The 22,813-nt window shown below is 37.8% G+C and overlaps 2 protein-coding genes across 7 annotated transcripts; one reads left to right on the top strand and one right to left on the bottom strand.

Annotated features, from left to right (window-relative positions):
* Nucleotides 1-153: 153 nt before the first annotated feature.
* Nucleotides 154-8,987, bottom strand: hnrnpk (heterogeneous nuclear ribonucleoprotein K). Of its 2 annotated transcripts, none has more exons than XM_087792110.1 (16): nt 8,926-8,987; nt 8,001-8,157; nt 7,758-7,855; nt 7,572-7,628; nt 6,789-6,832; nt 5,418-5,490; nt 4,983-5,087; nt 4,743-4,871; nt 4,329-4,654; nt 3,991-4,038; nt 2,864-2,903; nt 2,171-2,186; nt 1,996-2,028; nt 1,846-1,913; nt 1,561-1,730; nt 154-830 (listed from the first exon to the last, which is right to left on the bottom strand). In XM_087792110.1, the coding sequence occupies exons 2-16, from the start codon at nt 8,056-8,058 to the stop codon at nt 800-802; spliced, it is 1,296 nt and encodes a 431-aa protein (XP_087648236.1). In that variant the 5' UTR covers nt 8,059-8,157; nt 8,926-8,987; the 3' UTR covers nt 154-799. The 2 variants fall into 2 exon arrangements, with proteins under 2 accessions (XP_087648236.1, XP_087648229.1); XM_087792103.1 differs by having other exon boundaries at nt 4,983-5,096; nt 8,926-8,983.
* Nucleotides 8,247-20,339, top strand: rmi1 (RMI1, RecQ mediated genome instability 1, homolog (S. cerevisiae)). Of its 5 annotated transcripts, none has more exons than XM_087792066.1 (9): nt 8,247-8,486; nt 9,630-9,841; nt 11,289-11,399; nt 12,106-12,255; nt 13,856-13,926; nt 14,437-14,560; nt 14,748-14,811; nt 15,365-15,509; nt 19,230-20,339. In XM_087792066.1, the coding sequence occupies exons 2-9, from the start codon at nt 9,686-9,688 to the stop codon at nt 20,164-20,166; spliced, it is 1,758 nt and encodes a 585-aa protein (XP_087648192.1). In that variant the 5' UTR covers nt 8,247-8,486; nt 9,630-9,685; the 3' UTR covers nt 20,167-20,339. The 5 variants fall into 5 exon arrangements, with proteins under 5 accessions (XP_087648192.1, XP_087648209.1, XP_087648177.1 ...); XM_087792083.1 differs by lacking the exon at nt 8,247-8,486 and adding an exon at nt 9,102-9,179 and having other exon boundaries at nt 15,368-15,509; XM_087792051.1 differs by lacking the exon at nt 8,247-8,486 and adding an exon at nt 9,102-9,179.
* Nucleotides 20,340-22,813: the final 2,474 nt, after the last annotated feature.

The following is a 22,813-nucleotide window of genomic DNA, read 5'->3' as shown; positions in this document are numbered from 1 at the left end:
ATTTTTTTATACGTTTTCGATTTGGCGTTTTAATATAAATAAAGCATCCGTTTCCTTTAGTCATCTGGGACGATCATTCTGTTCGTCTTCTATGGTACACAATCAGGTTTTATTTTAAATGAAATAAACATTGAAATACATCAAGGACAACTGTTGTAAAGGCGGCACCATCTTTATTCATGACACATGTTGACAACTCTTGAGCAGAGTACAGATCACTTCTGAGGAGGGAAAAATAAAAAAGAAACATCTCAAAGTTTTCTTGCTTTAATCTTGAAAGAAAGTTAATCAAACAATTCATGACAACTATAAATATTCTTTGATTAGTCAGACCGTCCCGTAACTGGCGAGTGGGTCTACTAGAGCAAACCTGCATCCGGTCGGAAAGGTAGCGAAATAAAAAGTATGAAGGGTCTATGCCGACAACAGGCATCCACACCCGTTACGATGAAACTGCGTCAAGGAGTCTCGACCAACACAAAAATGTACTGAGTTAAGCACAGATACAAGCGTAGAATACAAAACAGTCAAGAAAGTTTATTTGTGTACCAGCAGACCATCTTTGTATACGAGTCGTGGGGGGGGAAAGAAAAAGTGTGTCAAGCAAACCAAAAGGAATACACTTTTAAAATGCAGAACATCTTCACTTTCTTGATGCACAGGAATGTCAGACGTTTTATTAAAAAATACAAAAATAAAATAAAAGAATCCCACGTTTCCAGAATATTAGTCTGAAGGGGGGGAGGGGGGCGTCGAACTGGGACACAAAGGTCAAAGGGGTCGTGAGGCGTTCGGGGGTCTACATCAAATGACCGGAGTACTGCTTCACACTGCAACAGAGAACGTGGAGATATGAAGAAGAGAAAACAGGATTACTTTTTGCTCAAGTTCAGACAAACATTGGGAGGAAGACAAAAGGCAAGTGGAGGAGGAGGTAGCAGAGAGACAAACAGAACATGGTTAGTCCTTGAATCCAAACAGGTGCAGGCAACTAAAGTGAAGGAGAGGAAGTAGATGAAGCAGGGTTAATCACCATGGCAACGCTGCAATACACACAACTTTGGGTCAACAGCTGTTTAAGCAGTGTAGCTCAACCCAGTGAGCAGTCAAGTATTGTGTTTATACGTGCACACTTGTTGCCAAGGGAGACGGAAGAGGAGGTGGCCCTGCTATATGGCAGACTGTGATTTGTTGTCGGTTGATCTAACTAAAAACAACAAAATCACTAGTCTTCCACACAGCAGAGGCCAGGGGAAGGATCGTCCACTGCCTGCTTGACACTGAAACAGCTCTGAGGACAAGGTGACAACCAGGATTCTTTCTTTGCCAAAACTAGCGACACCAACGTGTCACTGACAAGAGATCCGTTTAGAGAAAGAAAATCCTTGGATTGACAACTTTTCCTCAGCCATTTCATGTAAGAGGAAGGTAGGAACTAGTAGCAGTCAGCAGAAGGAAAGAATGTAGTTAGTAGAGAAGACCAGGAACTCAGGCAAGATGCAGAAAGACTACCCACTGGTGTGGGGACGTGGTTACCGGGAAGTCGCAGGAAGAACTTGCCTGTTCTGTAGGAGAAACTGGGCGTTCTGGATCTGGTCCTGGGTGCCGGTGATGGTGATGATCCGGTCCTCAGAACCTTCCAGAGGCTCGTCAATCTTGATGGAGGCTCCGGACTCGTGGCGGATCTGTTTGATGCGCTGACCTCCCTTTCCGATGATAGAGCCGGCCAGCTGTCAGGAGGACACGAGCGAGGAGACGCAAATGAAAACTAAAAACTTCTGCAGCAAGGTCAGAGTACAGAAGCGGCACCAACTGACGGCTTTATAAACGGCAACAGTCACTCACATCTTTGGGGATGGTTACTTGTGTGGTGATGACAGGGCCGCCCATGTCGCTGTACGACCCTCGACCCCCTGTTGACGAGTGAAAATCAATGAGAAGCAGGTCGGAAAGAAAATAATTAAATTCAACAGCTGATAACGACTGAAAACCAACCTGAGGGATAGTTATCCCAGGAGGAACTGTTTTCTGGAGAAAAATAAGAAGCAAAACATTTATATTTAGAGAGTTTGTGATTCAATTAAAGTTAACATTAATAAGGAAATAATACACCAGTAATTGCGATATTTGACATTTAAGTTCTATATGAAAAAAAGGGTTTAAGACTCACCATATCCTCCTCCACTCTGCAAGGAAAGAGCAGAAGAACGGGTCAGAAACCAGAAAAGACCACTTCAAAGCCATGTCAGAGCAAAACCCCGCAGGTGAAAACCTTTGGATGATGTGGCAGCATCGCTCTTGGAGAAGCCTCAACCAAAGTCATCCCGTTTTCATCCGTATGCTAGGCTCCTCCTACTTCCCTCACTCCATCCCCCTTCCCGTCTCTCCTTGCATCTCCATCAGCCCCCCATTTTCACCTGCTATTCAGCTGCTGCCGTCGCCACGGCAACAGGCAATTCAAAATGCTGTTGCCGAGCAACGCCGGGCAGTATCCTGCCAGCTCGGAGGTCTCTACCTTCCAGTCTGTCAACAAAGCGTTATTATTGCCTAGCAACCATCCAGGGCCACCCTCGACTCCCCCTCCTCACTTCCTCCCTCTTTATAGGGAGAAACAGGTTGGCCATGAAAAGTACACAGCGAGAGGCTAATAACGGTTGATCATTATGGGCTGTCTCCTGCTATGGTGATTATGTCCATTTGGTAGGAGCCGTCCAGCATTCCAAAACTAGCTTGGGGCCAAGTCTGGATCAATACGCTCTCAAACAAACATGCAAAACATAATGTCAGGAATGCATTAACACGTGTGTCTGTTCTACGTGACATGTATGCATAGAGAAAGAAAAAAAAAAGAGGGGTCACTAACCATGCTGTCGCTATAACGATCCGATCTGCCTCTTCTCTCACTGGTGGAAAAAAAAAAAGAGGGTCATTTGAAGAAAAGGGTGAGGGGGAGGTGGGGAGGAAATAAATGCAAGAATTGTTAAGAAAAGAATGGAAAAGGTCCCAAAGAAAGCATCTGCTGTGGTCACATTGAACACGCTTGGCTGTAGATTACAGTAGGAACATGTTTCGTCTCCTCACACAGTAACAGGAACAGCACTGACAGTGTTATGGTGAGAGGAGTGACAGGTGGTTGGTGATGATCAGAGCAATGGGTGACGGCTGCCGATTTTCCTGTACGTCCACTCATTTAAATGATCTGCTGCGCTTACATTCTCAAGGCTGTTTCACACAAATGCATATGATCTGCTAAAGGTTACAATTATTAACTTTTATTACAGATAAATACTCATTGGGTATTACATGAGAACTGAATTTCCCTGCTGTTCATTTGGGTGTTTGAAAAGCAAATACAACTATACAACATACATCTTACATTCTAAAATTAAGAGAATTTCAGACCATTTATATGCAACGTGCTTGTCTTATGTGGTTTTGTTTTAAAAATAAAAATCCAACAAAGAGTCCCAATCGGAGTAAAAAGATGTTGAAGTTAAATACATTACTATTTTTCTTTAATTCATTAATCCATGAAATTAGAAGCTATTAGAAGCCATTTCATCCGAATGTTACGCTGCATGTCAACACAAATATCTGAATGTGCAGACAAAAGGGTTTGATTCGTCTGTGGTGAGACAAACTGCCAAGCAATCAATATCGAATACAATAGTTTCAATCATGAATCTTTTACACACGGACATGCTGTGTATCGACTCATTTTGAATGTTGGAGACAATCATTAGCACTTTGCCAACAGAAAGGGATGGTTAATGGAGCATGCCACATGCTTACATACACATAAGAAATATTTCAATGAAAAAAAACATAGGAACACGTTGCTGCTGTTCGTTACAACCTTCGGTGAAAGAATGGATGGATATAGACTCATATGAAAGGACGGGTTCATATTAATGTTTTTCCATTCAATGGGAAGTTGTCCTGTATCTTTAGAACGTTTATAAAAGAGTTTGGGATTTAACAGAAACTTACTTGGATCTCTCTTCTGAGCCACGATACGAGTCGTAGTAACGATCGTCTCTGTAGGAGAGATGGAGGAATAAACGGATACATTTTAAAAGGATTGCAGATAACACTCAATTTTAAAAGAGACATTAGCACTTTACTTAAGTGAAAACAATTGTTTTGCATGACAATATTTATTAATAATAATTTATAAGTAACCAAAGAAATTGCTTTTAAAGACAGTTTGATCTACAATAATACATTACTTGGATCAAATGTTTAGTGGAATTCAACACATCAAATGTGTTGTGTATAAAAAAAAATTAACTGAGCTGAAATCTTAACAAGAGATTGTAGTTCCTTACCCTCCTCTGTGTGGATGCCCCACGGGCACGTTACGACCGCGGCCACTAACACGGCCAACCCTGCTGGGGTGAGGCGGAGGGCCACGTCGTGGACTTATGTCGTCGTAGTCGCGGCGGGAGGGAGGTGGTGGTCCACGTGACACCCTACTGGATGGCATTCGGTCGTAGCCCCGGTCTCCGGCACTCGGCCTGCTGCCCCGGGGGAATCCGCCCATCAGCCTGCGGCTGCTTCCCCTCTCTTCAAACATCACAGTGAAACCGCCGTATTCGTACGTTTCGTCGTAGAAGTTCGGGTCGTAAGGCTGCGCTCTCCCCTTTATAGGAGACTGTATGGAATCAATTATAGTGGATTAGGCATCATCGCACTTCAGGCGGCAATCTACACACGCTTGTAAATTAATGAATTCAACTCACTTCGGCGATGAGCTCGAGCATAGTCTTAATACACTGGACGACTCTCTTCGTCTTTCCACCGACCAGAACGACACGGTCTGTCGACTGCGGACAACACTCTTGGAACAGCTTGATACTGGTTTTTGTGTTCTGAAAAAAAAAAAAAAAAAGCCACAACATTAATTTTATATTTATGTTCAAATCAATTATTTGACATCTACATGTCCCAGTTTGAGTAAATGAAATGATCAAAAGGCCTACCTCTCGCAGTTCCTTTATTTTGGCTCCTTTCACCCCAATAATGGAGCCAGCCAAGCTCTGGTGGACTAGCAGACGAAGCTCGCAGTCGAAATCCATGCCATTGTACTGTTGGTACTGTAAAATTTAGCACATCTGTTCATCCAGAGCATGAAAACGCATCTTTCCAGTACGTCTTAAGAAACCAAAGGCTCTTAAAATATGCCTCTCATTTCCACATCCTTCTTTTATGCATGAGATGTTCTTAAAAAACAAGGTTATAGATTACAACGCGCGTTCATAATGCTACATCAAAAAAATTGTTGCACTCCAAACACTTTCAAATACATTTTAAAAAAGCCGATATTTTGTGGATCAACTCATTCAGACTTGATAAACCATGGAAGCTAGAAGAAGAAAAAAAAAACAGGTAAAAAATAATTAAGCGATTCAGCTCACCTCTTCCAGAGTCGGAATTATCTTCAGAAGAATTTCTCCAACTGTTTCAATGTCGGCACTGATGCTTAGGATGCTTCACATTACACCCAGAAATGTCATGGGAACACGGGGAGGGTGCCAGCAAGGCAACCAGGGAGAAAAGAGAAAACATTTAGGCTAGAGAACTTACTTACAGAAACCTTTTAAATTCTTGAGTTAATGGCTACAGCCACAGTCAATTCAAATTCCTGAGACTAATCAATCATTTTAAGGTCCAGTTTTGATACGCATGATGTGTCAAAAATGTTTGTCCAGCGAAGAAAAGAGAAAAACGAACAGGAAACTAAAGGAAAGTGATAGTTTCTAGTGACCATTGGAGGGCAAGACAGGGAAGGTGAAGTCTGTGGGAGGGGGGGGAGGGGGTTCCTAGCAGAATCTAGTCTAGAATTTTGAAGAATTACTTGGAGTGAGCACACTTTAGTGGCACTTTATCAAAAAGATGTCCAATAGATATCCAAAAGACAAGACTATACCGCCATCTTTTGAATATGTGCAAGACAACAACTTGTTTTTTAAAAAACAGCATCAAAGCCTCTTGTTGTGTGCGTCTACCAAGTAACATAATTAGCAAAATCTCATACATTTAGGCTAGAAAATGGAAGAAAAATAAGCAGGTAGCTGATCTATAAAGTAATTTAAAAAATGGAAATTTGAGGATGGCCACCACGGTAGTTGATGTCCTTTGGGGATGGGAAAAGCAACACATAAAAACGAAAGCAGAGATGGCTGGACAGTGGCATCCTGTTTTTGAACAGACCCAGCAGTCAATGACCAAGCTGAGATGAAGGCAGAAGGTGGGACAGGGGAAACACACACTGAATCTTTTACTTCTTTCCAGAGTCGATGTAAGCAGAGAGTGGATGGACAGGCTACAACATCACAGGGACAGAACGGGATGGTGCGAGACAAATGGGAGCATTTATGAGAACAGGAGATTAACCACTTAAAGGGAAGGAAAAATGGAAACAGAAGGACAGACGACAATCAATGAGAACATAAACACAATTCCATTACAAATACTGGCACAGAAGAGATTGCAGCAAAGATCATAAAAGAATGGCAGACTGTGATAAACTGCTTAGAACACCAGGCAGAATCTTTATGCAGACTTAATGGCTTTAAAATGAGTTGAATGGTGTCATCATGGCTACTGTAACTGGTAAATTTGGCATTAGATGCATGTAAGGCATTTGAACATTGAATAGAAAACTCTGAGCACAGGTAGAATTAAAAATACAGCGACTTTGACAGAGGCAGGATGGCTATTATTCATCTTCTCTTGTTTGTTTGACCTGAAGTCAGGCAGTGAGAGGGAGGAGCTTAGGGACATACCGCTCAGGCCCACTGCTGTCTGGGACTGACACACTTGCTCTGTACTGGGCGTGGCATGGGCAGGGGCCAGGGCCGTTCGAGCACAGATGTCAATCATGTAAGGCGCCCATTTAGGGACAGGGCACGATAATGGGCAGGGCCAACCAGGGTGTCAGGTGGGCGGGCGCAGGAGGGGCCATCCAGAACATGGGCAACAGAGGAGGAAGTGGGCAAAAAGTCAACAGTAAAATAAACAAGGGAGAGGGAAGAGGAATACATTTTAATATACAGGCTCTACACTGATCATGTGACTCAAATTGATTCTTTCAGATTGGCTTTTCAAAAGAGAAATGTGACATTGGCGATGATATATTCATTTCAATGTGGGGAAATGGACGAGACAGTGAGAGAAGGGGGGGAGAAGAAATTGAGTGGGGTCAGAGAAAAGGGCATTGAATGGATAAAAAAAAATTCCATGTTGGCTTCACAAGAAGCAAATGTAAATTTCTGCACAAATTGGTAATTTAAAAAAAGAGAAAAATCCTGGTAGAGGTTTAGCTTAGATCTATTACATTTTGCCCATTAAGCAGAGCCAATAATATTTTATGAAAACCATATCATGACTTTTAAAGTCATATTCACTTCTTTATATACAATTTAACAAACTGTGATGAAAAAAAACAAGACAGAAACTTTACTAAGCAGTGTTAAAAAAAGAGGTCTGTCAAAAAGAGGGGAGGGAGTTAGTTTCTCAGATGTTTGGAGTATAAAGACACTGAAACCACATTCAAGACATGTACTCACGTCTGTACGAAGAGCTTTGATGTTTTTACCAGCCTTTCCAATTACAGCTCCTGCATTCTGTTAAGACAGACAGCATGAAATTATATAATACAACGTCTGACAATATAGAAAAAAATACATATAAAAAGAAACACCTTTTGTAATTCACTCTACCCCATGGTTTAACACACAGAAGAGACCATTTACCTTGCTCTGCAGGAGGATACGAAGCTCAACGGTGTCTTCTGAATTCCGCGATCGTTTAAAGGATTTCTGGTCATCTGCATCCTCTGCAGGGCGCTTGCCTGAAATGGAAATAAAATACACATTTAGGAAAACTCCCAAAGCGACAGTTAAACCGAAAACAAACATTATCGGGAGTTTTACTCGGGATGAGCATGCAAATAAAAAAAACAAACACGTAGATTTAGAGAGTTTAGGTTTCTTTACCATTCGACTCGGAGATGCTGAAGGAGGAATCGTCCTGCTTTACGGTTTCAGAATCCATGGTCTTCTCGCAGAGGAGCGTCGGGTATGATGATCCGTGAACAGGAAGCAGAAGTAGGAACGAAGAGGCAAAATACAAGCCCCGGGTAACTCTGGAATTCTGCAAGCATCGTAACACAACAGCGTTATTATGGCGCACTGGAGGAAACCCAACAGCGTTGAGAGAAGCTGGTGGTTAAGCTGGAGAGGTGATGCTGAAGGAAATCAAAAGTGACAAGACAACCCGAAACCCTGCGATATTTATCAGCGGGCTGAGGGCGTGTTGAGAGGCGGAACCAACGACGCCATAACTACAGTCGATCTCCAAAAAGAGAGACTTTAATCTGATGAAAACATCCGATAGAGAAGTACAGTCTTGTGGGTTTTCAATTCGACGGGTAACATGTTTACACACAGCAACCATATATTAAAGTAATGAACGCTTTAAAGGTACATTTCCAATTGATATTGGGGGTAAATAACCATCACTTTTAGTTAAAGTAAAGCTTATGTTAACTCGTGTGATACGACTGCGTGTTTGAAAAAGGGCTTCGATATAAAAAACATGTATAAGGATTAGTGGCAACAATTCAACCTTTGCTAGGAAGTATATGGACGACGAACGGTGTTTATGCGCGGGATTAAACCCTAAAAACACGCGTAAAAATGCCGTCAATCGATCGCTACAAAGGCCACCGAGTAGCATTTAGCTAGCAGCGAGCTAACGTCGCCATCTTGCATTCATTCTACTCGTCACTGGGAAGGACCGTCGCGGGTACAAAGGCACCATTTTTTAAGCTAGAATGTAGTGGTTTGCAAATGCTTACGCACTGTTCGAGAAACGAGGAAGATAAAGGCGAGTAAAAGAGCGTTAAAAAAAAGGACAAACCTGTGGTGCACAACACCTCACACCGTCCCTCGTCCTTCTCTACCGGACTTGCTAAAGCGTAGCTGCGTCGGGGCTCTTCGCTGATAGGCGGAAGACGGGGCAGCGTTCTGAATGGAGCGATTCTATTGGGTGAGAGCGCGTGTCAATCAGAGAAAATGGGCGGATCAAGCAGGGAGGGGGAAAAATACACACCCTGTTCCGGCTTCAGCGATATTTGCAAATATCGAGCTGATCAAGAAATTCCTGTTTCTAAGGTATCTTGTGACGAGTATTGATGTTTGTTAGCGAACATATATATATTTGCAGGCGGTTTGTATACGTCAAGGTGTGCGTGTTTGTAAAAAACTGACGAGATTTGTCCACATGGGAGATGTTGGCGCAAAAGAAGGTGGTTTTTGGCGCTTTAGTGAGTTTCGTCACTGCCGTCATTTATTTATCTGCTCTTAAGTATAAAGACATTAAAGTGGTTTGTATTTACTTTTCAACCAAACCCGATCTTCTGCTTATAGGTCATGTTTACCAACACACATAATATCATGAAGCATGTGACAATAACAGACCTTTGAGAAGCTCAACCTGCAATATTTCTCTCCAGTTATTTAGGTTAATTTCTGTTATAAATTATTAATTCTATACGCACTATTTATTAAGAAAGTGCCTTTTGAGTTGCACCTTATTTTAACAATGACTTCTATCATGTACAGAAAGAGGAACCATGACGGCTACGAGCAGAGTTTGAATGCATCACTGAAGATCAACCATGGCTCCAGAATCAATGGTCCATGCGACCCAAGCCTGGCTCCGGTCCTCCTGGCACATCCAGGTACCGTTCGCCTGGCTGGAAGCATGCTTGGAGTGGCTGCTGGAGGACGCCGGGGGCTCAGGTCGACCGTCCCAGCAGCAGATTAACCAACAGGTAGGTAACGCATAACACTCCTAATAGTTAGATGTATCTTCATAAAACCCATGTTCGATGTATCATCCAGAAACATCACTGTGTGTGAGTCACATTTCTTCTCACCTTCCTTAGGTCACTTGTTTGTCTTCTGATTAAAAAAAGAAGCTACTAAGACACTTAAATAAATATTCAATATTTTCCTTTTCAGATTACCCTTGCTTTGATCTTCTTTATTAACTGTCCTTTCATTAAAGGATGCGTTTGTTACATATTACAGTCAGGTTTTTCTTTTTTTTTTAACAAAGCTACAATTTGTCCTCTTGCACATGTTTCTTGTGCACTTAATTAAAATTTTCATTTTTTTTTAGACTATAATATCTTCATTTTGTGATTTTGATTCATGAGTTTCTAAATCGATTAATTTCGATTCAGGCTCTGCTCTTAAATAATGGAAATGTTTCAACTTTTTTGTTTCTTATCATTTATAGAGCAGTTCTACTTCATGCATGCTGTGCCCTCTACACGCTCTCGCAATGGCTTACCTCCTAAGAATATATTTAAGCCTTTTTTTATCAGCAAATGTCATATTCATAAATCACAATTAAAAAAAAAAAGTATATTGAATGTATTAAAATGATTAAGGTTTAAAAAGGCTAATTATTCATATGATTTACTTATATTGTTTGTTAAAATTGTATTTTTTTTTTACATTTATTCACTCTTACTTGTTTTTTATTAGACGAAACATTTTTTATGATAGCCAACACCTCACTTTTACTTCTTTAAATATCTAAGTTTGAGATTCATTAACATTTTTGATTGATCAGCAGCACTGTTTTTGTTCAATAATTAAATTAATAAAAAATACAACTTGCCTAATAATTCTGAACTTGTATATTTAACCCTTTTTTTCCAGCAACTGAGTACAAGGGTCATTTTTAAACCTCTTTTTACTTGATGGTCTGTGCATAGAATTGTACTTTTTGTGGTACTTTGTATTTTTTCAATTTCTTTTTGTGGATTTCTTCTATCGTTGTTGTGTAACTGTTTCGGTTGTAAGCCAATGTTTATGTTTGTTTTTATTGTATGTTTTGTTACTGTCTCTTATGTGGTCCTTTGTTGAGTTGTACATTGTGAATTTCAGTAATAACAGCACAAATGTATCTTTGTTTTGCTTAATAAAAATAAAAGTGAATAAATGCAAAAAAATACAATTTTAACAAATAACATTTTCAAATTCTGATCGTCTTTACAGAGAATACAAGCGAACAATCAGTTTTCTGTATTACACACAATATATGATTAAAGTTTATCATCTGAAGATTATTTAATATATATATATTTTTTTCAATCAGATACAGTTTTCCCCTCGTCCTGAACACAATAAATCCACATGTCCATCACGTGTGCACCAGGCCTGGATTTTGGGCCACCTGACATTAAAGTGATATTGATTACGTTTTAGGCGATGGACCAGTGGCTGCTGACAGACTTGAGGGACTTGGATTTCGCAATTCTTCCTGAAGGATTAGCTCGAGCTCAGAAGACTCAACTAAGAGGAACCTTCTGTGTTCAGGTATGAGTCTTGTGTTTGTTGCTCTTTAAATATCTTTTTTTTGAAATATCTTCAAAAAGTTTTATTGGCAAGAATCTGGCGATATGATATATTGTAATATTTACAAGGATATGATTGTAGTATTGTCCGAGTACTTGACTCTGGTGTTGCAGAATTTACAGACCACATGATGAGTCGTAACTGTTTTTATTGGTATTGAAACCAAAATGTAACGTGTCCAAACGTCATGTAATTGCACCACAAAAATTAACAAACGTCATGAATATTTGCATTTAATGTACATTAAAAAAAATGTAGTTATTATATAAGATGCACACTTTGTTTGACTATATAAACCATTAAATAACTATAATTAAATACATTTAAATGTGATTTAAAAGCAAAAAAATATATAAATGGTAATCGTGGGAAAGAAATTGTGACGTTGAAGTATATAAATATTTTCTTTCTTCTCTACTTTTTAGTTTCAACTTTGGACAATTGCAAAAATGTACAGGATTTTACGAAAATATATAAACATCAGTGTAGTCATGTGTCGCAGCTTAAATACATGGAGCGACAGATGTCCACTGTGCATTGTTTAATAACGGACATTGAAATTGAAGAATAGTTGGATAAATAAAGATGACTGGAAAAAAGGGGATGAAAAAAAAAAAGGCATTGAAAAGACCATTTGCTGCCATTCATAGGTCCCATTCTGTTTTAGGTGGACTCGTTGCTGGACGTCAGCCAGCCCGCCTACACTCAGCTGCAGAAGAGGAGAGGGACACAGTGTGGCAATGATGAAGTGTCAGCAGTCACACAATACACTCAGAGACCCTGGGAGGCCAAACCGACACGGATGCTGCTAATGCAGGTCAATAGAATTCACCGGCGACAAAAGAAATTGTGGCGTAAAAGATAAATGTTTGTTTTCATTAACCGTTGACATGGCTAAATTTCTTTTGTTGGCATTGGTCTGACAAAAAAAAACCTCTATATAAGAAAAAAAACAAAAAATAGTTCACAGCAACAATTCAAAAGCTACATGAAAATGGGTTTTTATATTCATAAATCAGTAAGCACACTAACTTCACTTCTACTCAAGGTTACAAGAAACATCCAAGATGACATGTCCTTCAGAATCAGAACATTGTAGTGTAGGTAAAGGTCTTGTGCGAAATACTTAAAAGTACCCTTAAAAGCATGGCAAGTATTTGATGAAAGACTTTCTTGAAGAAAGAAATCAGAACGGCGGAGGAAAAAATAGCTAAATTCCTCCATTAAGACTGCAATTATACATAAATGGTTCTTAGCGTCCATGTGTTGAAGAGGCGATTTAAGGTCAGACCATTGTTCCCCTCCGACCACCAAGAGCAAGCGTAATAGCCAGTTGCCGCTGCGGCGAGCAAAGTCTGTAATTTTCACCTTTAGTAATACGCTTGTCATCACCGCGGCGATATTTTAGTCGAGTTCCGGCGTTGCCTGGAAACCTTATCTGAGGTATGGTTGCAAATCCCCCCGTGTTGGAACGAAAATCTTGGCGCTGGTTCCCTAAAGGCCACGACCTAATTTTGACTTTCCCCGACATGTCTATTTGTGTAGTTGTGGGCTTCGTAAATGTCTTCTGGGGTGTCGGACTCGAGCACACGAGGAGCCAGAGTCCTTTAGTAGGGCCGAACAAAATGTGTTATTGGCATTATGTTTTGAGACTCGATATATCTTCATTTTGTTTGTGTTGGTTCAACCTTATTTGACACTTTTCGAAGCAAATTATTTCCCTTCAACTGTTTATAATTCCTTTAAATCTCAACTCATACAATTGTTGACAAAGATTAGCTACTATATGTTCCTTAGCTCATTAGTATCTAATCACATTTTTTTATTAGGGTTGGGTATCATTTCCCGTTTTTAAAAAACGATTTGATTTTGATCCATGAGTTTATAAATGGATTAATTTAGATTCAGAAGATGCTCTTAAATATTGAAAATGTTTCAACTTTATTGTTTCTTCTCCATTTTAAAGAGCAGTTCTACCTCATGCATGCTCTGCCCTCTACAAGCTCTCGAAATGGGTTACCTCCCAAGAATATATTTAAGCCTTTTTTTTTCTCGAGGTACCGAGTACAAGGGTCTTTTTTACTTGATGGTCTGCGCATAAATATCTTGTTAAGTCAGTGATTCTGTCAGTTTTATACCTTGTTTGATACCTCGTCATTAAGGTTTTGAGTTTTAACTACGTTGGTCATGGTGCGTGTATGTTATTCTGCCTATGAAATTTATTTATAATGGATTAAATAGTTGTTTTTTTGTTTTCTTACCCAGCCCTTATCTTCATAGGAACCATTGAACCAACCATGGTTTTGAATGGGGGCCCACATAAAATCAGTCAGAAGGCCAGATTTAGCATCTTGGCCATATACGTTTGACACGGTGGGGGTGGACTTAAATAATTGTAATACTTGTCTGTCCTGTAGGTCACGGATGGAGTCCAGACGCTGGAAGCGATGGAGTATCAACCAATAGCAGCTCTAAGCACAGAACTCAGGTCCAAACACTCGATTGATTTTTGAATAAAGAGCAGTTCTACCTCATGCATGCTCTGCCCTCTACAAGCTCTCAAAATGGGTTACCTCCCACCTCCCGACCGAAGATCAGTTTCATGATTTATGGATAAAATATTAGTTATAATGTATACATTTTTATAATCTCCTGTAAAAAATGTTGTTGCATATGAATAAAATATAGCGTTATTTAATAGGATAATTGCAACGAATCTATACAATTATCTACTTACTAACTAAGCATTTTAAAGACCTCTGATCTAATGCTACAATTATTTTTAATAACTTGTATCCACGTGCTTCTCATGCGTCACATTTCTATTCAATAGTCCGTATATCCTTCATTTTACAAGGAGACTGAAGCACTTGTAGACAATGAGAACCCTCTGCGATTGATTAGCAGCATCTTCTCTTCAATGTGTCACATTTGTTAAGATAAAAAAACAAAAAACTACAGGATTCATTTAATGGACTCTTTTGTATCAATATCTCAGGCCTGGTGTTAAGCTGCAGCTGAGTGGAGAAATGACCTGCAGGCTCGGAGTTCTTCTTTTAGAGCCGGGGAACATTAAGGTGCTGGGCGGTGAAGTGGAAGACTTGTCAGACAGAAATAACCAGGTAATTCTCTGTTAAATTACCTGAGAAGACATTCATTTCCTTCTCATTTCCACTCTTCTGCAGTTGACTAATGGTGAATCTTACTTTGTACACAGCCACGCACGCCCCAGTATAGCAAATAAACCGTCAGTAGTTTTAGTATTTCGCTTTTTGTTGAAGAGGGTTTTCGTTTTTTAATTTTTCCAAGGGTCGGATGCTGTGTCGGACACTCGGGATTCCTGAAGAAGAGGAGGCTCCGCCAGGACAGGAAGGTAATCGTCCATAAATACTAGCGCTGTCACAGATGATGCGGATTAATCTCTGCTAAAAATGTTTTTTAATGCGGACAAAATTAGCGTCTGATCCGTCGTCGTTGCTCTGCAGCGGATCCGTAAGCCTTCCGTCTCTTGTGCAGCCTGAGCGTGGGCTGAGGAGGAAGTAGAGCACAGACCACCTGTGGAGTCGGGGCTAAGAACAGTGTCGGCTCTGACCAGGATTGATTATTAAACTTAAAAAAAATCAAACCTTAAATAAGAATTGGAATAAATAAACAAGTTTCAATACCACTCAATGTTTTAATTACCCTGGAAAAAAAGAACGGGCCAGATTTAATTGGTTTTGAGTTTGTTTGTGAAAATTAAAATCAAAATATAATAATTATATTGAATCAAGGTTGAGTGAAATGAGGCCATATTGGACGTTATCTGCAAATCGTTTTTTAAATTATAATTATTATCATTTGACTCTACTGAGAAATAATATTAATACTTATTTCTTGTGACACTATTCACAATGTAACAGTGATGGACTCTTTTGCTTTCTCAGCAGTTGATGATCTGGACGACCAGGAGCTGCTCGCCACCCTGGAGGCCCAGGACGAGAGAGAAGTGGCTCCAGCTCAGACTCCTGCAGACAGCGGCTACAGAACTCTAAGTGAGACCAGAAGCTTCATGTCGAACACGTCTTCCAGGTGGGTGGTTCCATTATTGTCCTGCTATTTTCTCAGTCAGCATTGTTTGTTTTCACTGGGAAGCAACTGATGATTAACAAATGCTGCACCTCAACTGCAGAAGTTTTTTTTTCAAAGTCTATAGATGTAACGTTTTATTTTATGCTATGAAACGTTTTATAGATGTAACATTTTATTTTATGCTATGATACGTTTTATAGATGTAACATTTTATTTTATGCTATGATACGTTTTATAGATGTAACATTTTATTTTATGCTATGATACATTTTATAGATGTAACATTTTATTTTATGCTATGATACGTTTTATAGATGTAACATTTTATTTTATGCTATGATACGTTTTATAGATATAACATTTTATTTTATACTATGATACGTTTTATAGATATAACATTTTATTTTATGCTATGATACGTTTTATAGATATAACATTTTCTTTTATGCTATTATACGTTTTATAGATGTAAAATTTTCTTTTATGCTATGATACGTTTTATAGATGTAACATTTTCTTTTATGCTATGATGCGTTTTATAGATGTAAAATTTTATTTTATGCTATGATACGTTTTATAGATGTAACATTTTATTTTATGCTATGATACGTTTTATAGATGTAACATTTTATTTTATGCTATTATACGTTTTATAGATGTAACATTTTATTTTATGCTATTGTACGTTTTATAGATGTAACATTTTATTTTATGCTATTATACGTTTTATAGATGTAACATTTTATTTTATGCTATGATACGTTTTATAGATGTAACATTTTATTTTATGCTATGATACGTTTTATAGATGTAACATTTTATTTTATGCTATGATACATTTTATAGATGTAACATTTTATTTTATGCTATTATACGTTTTATAGATGTAACATTTTATTTTATGCTATTATACGTTTTATAGATGTAACATTTTATTTTATGCTATGATACGTTTTATAGATGTAACATTTTATTTTATGCTATGATACATTTTATAGATGTAACATTTTATTTTATGCTATGATACATTTTATAGATGTAACATTTTCTATTATGCTATTATACGTTTTATAGATGTAACATTTTATTTTATGCTATGATACGTTTTATAGATGTAACATTTTCTATTATGCTATTATACGTTTTATAGATGTAACATTTTATTTTATGCTATGATACGTTTTATAGATGTAACATTTTCTATTATGCTATGATACATTTTATAGATGTAACATTTTATTTTCTGCTATGATACGTTTTATAGATGTAACATTTTCTATTATGCTATGATACGTTTTATAGATGTAACATTTTATTTTATGCTATGATACGTTTTATAGATGTAACATTTTATTTTATGCTATGATACGTTTTATAGATGTAACATTTTATTTTATGCTATGATACGTTTTATAGATGTAACATTTTATTTTATGCTATTATACGTTTTATAGATGTAACATTTTATTTTATGCTATGATACGTTTTATAGATGTAACATTTTATTTTATGCTATGATACGTTTTATAGATATAACATACATCTATGCTATTTTATGCTATTATACGTTTTATAGATGTACAATTTTCTTTTATGCTATGATACATTTTATAGATGTAAAATTTTCTTTTATGCTATGATACGTTTTATAGATGTAAAATTTTCTTTTATGCTATGATACGTTTTATAGATGTAACATTTATTTTATGCTATGATACGTTTTATAGATGTAACATTTTATTTTATGCTATGATACGTTTTATAGATGTAACATTTTCTATTATGCTATGATACGTTTTATAGATGTAACATTTTATTTTCTGCTATGATACGTTTTATAGATGTAACATTTTCTATTATGCTATGATACGTTTTATAGATGTAACATTTTATTTTATGCTATGATACGTTTTATAGATGTAACATTTTCTATTATGCTATGATACGTTTTATAGATGTAACATTTATTTTATGCTATGATACGTTTTATAGATGTAACATTTTATTTTATGCTATGATACGTTTTATAGATGTAACATTTTCTATTATGCTATGATACGTTTTATAGATGTAACATTTTATTTTCTGCTATGATACGTTTTATAGATGTAACATTTTCTATTATGCTATGATACGTTTTATAGATGTAACATTTTCTATTATGCTATGAAACGTTTTATAGATGTAACATTTTCTATTATGCTATGATACGTTTTATAGATGTAACATTTATTTTATGCTATGATGCGTTTTATAGATGTAACATTTATTTTATGCTATGATACGTTTTATAGATGTAACATTTTATTTTATGCTATGATACGTTTTATAGATGTAACATTTTCTATTATGCTATGATACGTTTTATAGATCTAACATTTTATTTTATGCTACGATACGTTTTATAGATGTAACATTTTATTTTATGCTACGATACGTTTTATAGATGTAACATTTTATTTTATGCTACGATACGTTTTATAGATGTAACATTTTATTTTATGCTATGATACATTTTATAGATGTAACATTTTATTTTCTGCCATGATAAGTTGTATGCATTTAACCTATTCCTTTATGGTATTCTGAGTTATTTTCTGCCTCAAAAAGCTTTTCCTTGCTAAAGACGTTCAGCTAATGTCAGGGTTCTATTCACGCAGGTGCGCCCAATGTTACGCCCCTGAATTAGCAGGTGGTCATTCTGCACTATTTTGGTTTCTTCGCCTCCAAACTTAAGTAGGGCTGCGGGTTATTTTCATTCCTATTTGAAGTACAACAATTCAAAAATGTAATTGTTTTTGTATTTTATGCTGTAAATGTAATTCGTTTTTACATTCCTATGCGCTTGAATGCACCACAGTAGTTACTACATTATTGAACGCACCTTAGTCATGTGTGTTGATGTGGTGAATGATCAGTAAAGATATATATTTTTATTTTGCTTTGTAAATATAGAAGTATATCAAAGCCATCAGAATATTAAATGGTTGAATTTAAATATTACAATCTTGAAACTTAACAATACAATAATTTCATAAAATATTTTCTAATTTAAAATGTTTAATTTGTTTTTTAGATGAATGTAATTATTTTCTTTATACATTTTGTTTTTACACATATAGTTTACATTTTTGATTACAATAGTTTACAATAGCAAAATGCATTTTCCAAATGAATAATTTTTACATTTGTATCCTTTTACGTTCAATATTAAAATGTTGGTCTTAAAGCGCCGCCAGACATGACCAAAAGAGTAACGAGCATCTTGATCATGCTCTTCTACGTCGTCACGTGATCTTCATTAAAACCGCATGGTTGAAGTGGCTCCGTACTCTTTTAGTATTGTCTAGTATTGCATTATTATACCAGCATTTTATTTTTAAACGACTATGAATTAAAAATAATGTGTGTGTTTTTTTTTAATTGAAATATTACATTTTTAAAATTCAATTATTTAAAATTGATTATTATCAACATTTCAATACACAATTTTTTACAAAATAAAGCAACAACATTGTAATGAGTTGATAAGTTTCAACATTGAAAATGTTAAATGAAATAATTCAATATCTGATGGCACTGATGATATGTAAACCATGTTTTGTCTCATTTAGCAAAAGCAGCTCCATCCTCTCACAGTCGATTCATCTGCATTATCTTGTTCTGAAAGTGTTAAATGATGGGTCGGCTCTGAACGTATTTCTATTTCTTTGCTTTCAGAAACGACTCCATGACATCATCTCACAGAAGCAGCGTCAACCGGACCCCCGGTCACAATAATAATACTCGTGAAGAAGAAGTCTTCAACAGCGCGGACCCTCCTCCGTCTTCCATCGATGACCAACACATGGGCGACGAGGACTTCCCCGAGGACTTCGACGACCTTCCTCTGGACGAGTTGGAAATGATCATGACTCAAGAAAACGAACAAACCGCCTCGACCGGCAGCAACGGAACAGGAAGAGGGAACGACTCGAGCGGGTCGGAGAGACCAGGGAGCGGACCTGCCGAACCGCCGGGGTCAGGGCGCTTCTCTTCGGGTTCGGGAATGACCTCGGATGTTCCTCACGGAGCAGATATCCCGGACGATGATCTCATGGAGGAGGACATGGACTGCTTTCCCGTGGAAGCGAAAAAGAATGAAGCGAAACCATCGACCAGTGCGGGTTACCACGTCTCCAGCACATCCGCCAAACCACCCAACGAAGCCCCCGGGGGCTTCACTCTATCCTCGACTCCCTTCACGTACTTGTCTCTGCTGGAGAAGCCATCTAACACCCGGGGCCTGGAGATCCGCGTGAAGGCTTTTATCGTGACGCTCTTGGGGAAACTGAGCAGCGGCGCCGGCCTGTGGAGGGTCGGCGCCACCATCTCCGACGGGACCGGCTACCTGGACGTGGAGCTGTCGGACCAGGTGCTGCGGGGGCTGCTGGGCTTCTCGGTGGCGGAGAAGTCGGCGCTGAAGCGAGACCCCGGGCGTCGAGGTCAGCTGGCCGCCGGGATGAAGAGGTGTCAGGAGGAGCTGGTGGACATGTGCTGCCTGATGACCGTGGAGATCGGGGCGGACGAGAAGAACGCTGTGGTGACGAAAGCGGAGCCAGTGAGTGAGAAGATGCTGCAGGAGCTGGAGCGGAGGGTGAAAGATGGAAGGAAATGAAGGAAGATGGAGCATAAGTGAATGTTAACAACGACACATTGTTCGAGGTTCTATATTTAAAAGTCAGCGGAAGGGAGTGATGAGCATTATTTGTCGTTCGGAGCTTCCATTTGTTGTTTCAATTTCATTCTTCCCCAGTCATGCAATTTAATATTAAAACTGTTTTTACACCATTTTCTTCAGCAACAGTTTCTTCCTTCGCTGCATCGCAATTTCAACACTTGAATTATTTGAAATGGAGATTCTTCTATGACAGGATATCAGTGTCAGTTTTCTTTTTAAACATTTTATTATTATTTAGTTTAATAATTGAGAGACTTGATAAGTTTGTATTGACTAATTGAACTAAAAAATGTGCCTGTTGAAAGGTTATATTAGTTATTTAATAATTGAATACGTTGAATACTAAAACATAGAATATTTTTAAATGATTTATTTTTTTACGCATGGAGATTAATATTCTAATGGGAATAATTCCAAAATACATTTTTTAAATTCAATATTTTTTAATTCGTAGCCTTTTAAATTCAATATAAAAATGTTGCTATTACAGTATAGTTCCAACAGACAATAAGTGTTGCATGTTTGTTAGATCACATGTATTGAATTCAGGGAAAAGAAAGGATGTTATTGGAAATAGAATATCAGACTCCATGTAGAAAGTATTTTTTTTAATATATATAAATTAAAATAAATAAAAAACTAAAATTCAACCTTTCAATATATAGATTATTTAATTGTAAAATAATAAAAAAGTATCAAATAAAAATGTGATACTCTGATACAGGGATAACAATATGTTGTATTGTAATACTGTAGTAATTAAAATATATATTTGTAATATTGTCGAGTACTTGACTCTGGCGTTGCAGTATTTAAATACCACTTGACGAAGTCTTTTTATTTGTTTCAAAACCAAAATATTTCCAAACATCTTTCAAGCTGCTGGAGTCCACTGTATCCTCTCATCCTCAGTCATCGCCAGGATCTCACAAGTCGCTTGCTGCCATCTAGTGGCCAGAAGTTTAATGGCAACACGTACATGAATAAACGCAGTAAAAAACAACAACAAAGATATTATACAAAATGGATTTGAAGCCAAAAACATGTATCATATACATCTTTATATATATTTATATTTGATATATTTTTTTGATACGGTGCCAAATATCGATACAGTATCGTGAAAAAGAAACTGTAAAACAAGCAAAGAAACCTCATGTGGAATCAATAACATTTTTTTCTCGACTCATTTACAAAGAAATTGTTCAGTAGACGTTCTGCGGCGCTTGACTATTGCAGCGTTAACACGGCTGGACTTGCTTCAGACCTGCGGGGGGTGGAGCGGGTGGAAATAAATTCATATTCTGATTGGGGTAATGAATTGCCGGTCTTTGCATTCATTCCTCTCAGCCATTACCTCTGAGTGAAAAATAATTAAATATCCAAGGGAGACGTGGATCTTCCATAAACTCGGAGAGAATGAGAGGAAGAGAAGACGAGAGCGAAGCTACGATTCCTGCTCCTCTCATCATTATCAAGCTGCTCTGTGTTGCTTCCCTTAATTAAGACGCTGCTGCGTCTAATAGTCCTTTTAATCTGTGTTGAACTCGCTTTAAAATGTTTGTTTTAGGAAGTACGTTCTTGTAATTAAGCCGACGTATCGTCGTGATATCTTTATATAAATATGAAACTACATTATATAGTCATATGTACATATATTTACGCAGTGCGTCGACTGATAATTGTAGTTTGTTTTTGGATGCATGGATGGAATCTGTGGTCCAATACTAATGTGTGCACACCAATTAAGACGGCGGCTCTGTCTGGTTCATTACCAGAAAACAAGGTTCAACATCCAAATCAAGACCCTGGCATGCATATTGATCGCCGGTTACGGTCTAATGAGCCTCGAGGCGAGGAAAGGGGTGCGAGGTACAACGGAGAGACCCGTCGGGAGGCCAGGGAAACACATCTTAACCCAGTGTGAGTCCTATGGAAGTGAACTGGCGCCGTCAGAATATTAGAGGGTTGAATTTAACATTTCAGTTTTTCTTTAAATATTTGTTTCAATCTTTGAGTTCAGGCTCAGTGGTTAGTGTTGCTGCAGGATTAACACAAGTACTCCGTCAGCAACCAGACAGAAACAATCGATCACAGTTGAGATCGCACTACGGTAATCGCAAACAGGAAGTGACGATGTTTTTTGACGGATGTGACGTATCAACTTGAAAAATACAACTTTATTGAAAAAAACACATAATTGGAGTCAAACATTGTTTTGTCGTGATCGTTTTGCGCAAGTTTATTATTTACAAAAAACACAACTTTAAAATCTTTTTGAAGATATAACCAGTTATTTACTGAACCAGTATCTTTACACTAACATTTGAAGTACTCAAGTGAGGAATGACGTCAATTATAAGAAGTGGAAAATGATGGCGCTTTATTTGTGCCTATTTGTCGATCGTGCAGTTAGAAATTTTGAGCAGCTGACAATATGTTTTGCACGCACCTAAGTGACAGTTTGCATTTTACTCACAAAAAATAAAATGGTTTGAGCAAACAAAAATCTATTTAACTTTCAATAAATCTCTCTTTGCGACTGCTGTACGACTGCTGTACGACTGCTGTACGACTGCTGTAC

This window comes from Callionymus lyra, chromosome 1 (assembly GCF_982586985.1).
Source record: "Callionymus lyra chromosome 1, fCalLyr1.hap1.1, whole genome shotgun sequence".
NCBI classification, from domain to species: domain Eukaryota; kingdom Metazoa; phylum Chordata; class Actinopteri; order Syngnathiformes; family Callionymidae; genus Callionymus; species Callionymus lyra.
This window is presented reverse-complemented; position numbering and strand designations above follow the sequence as displayed.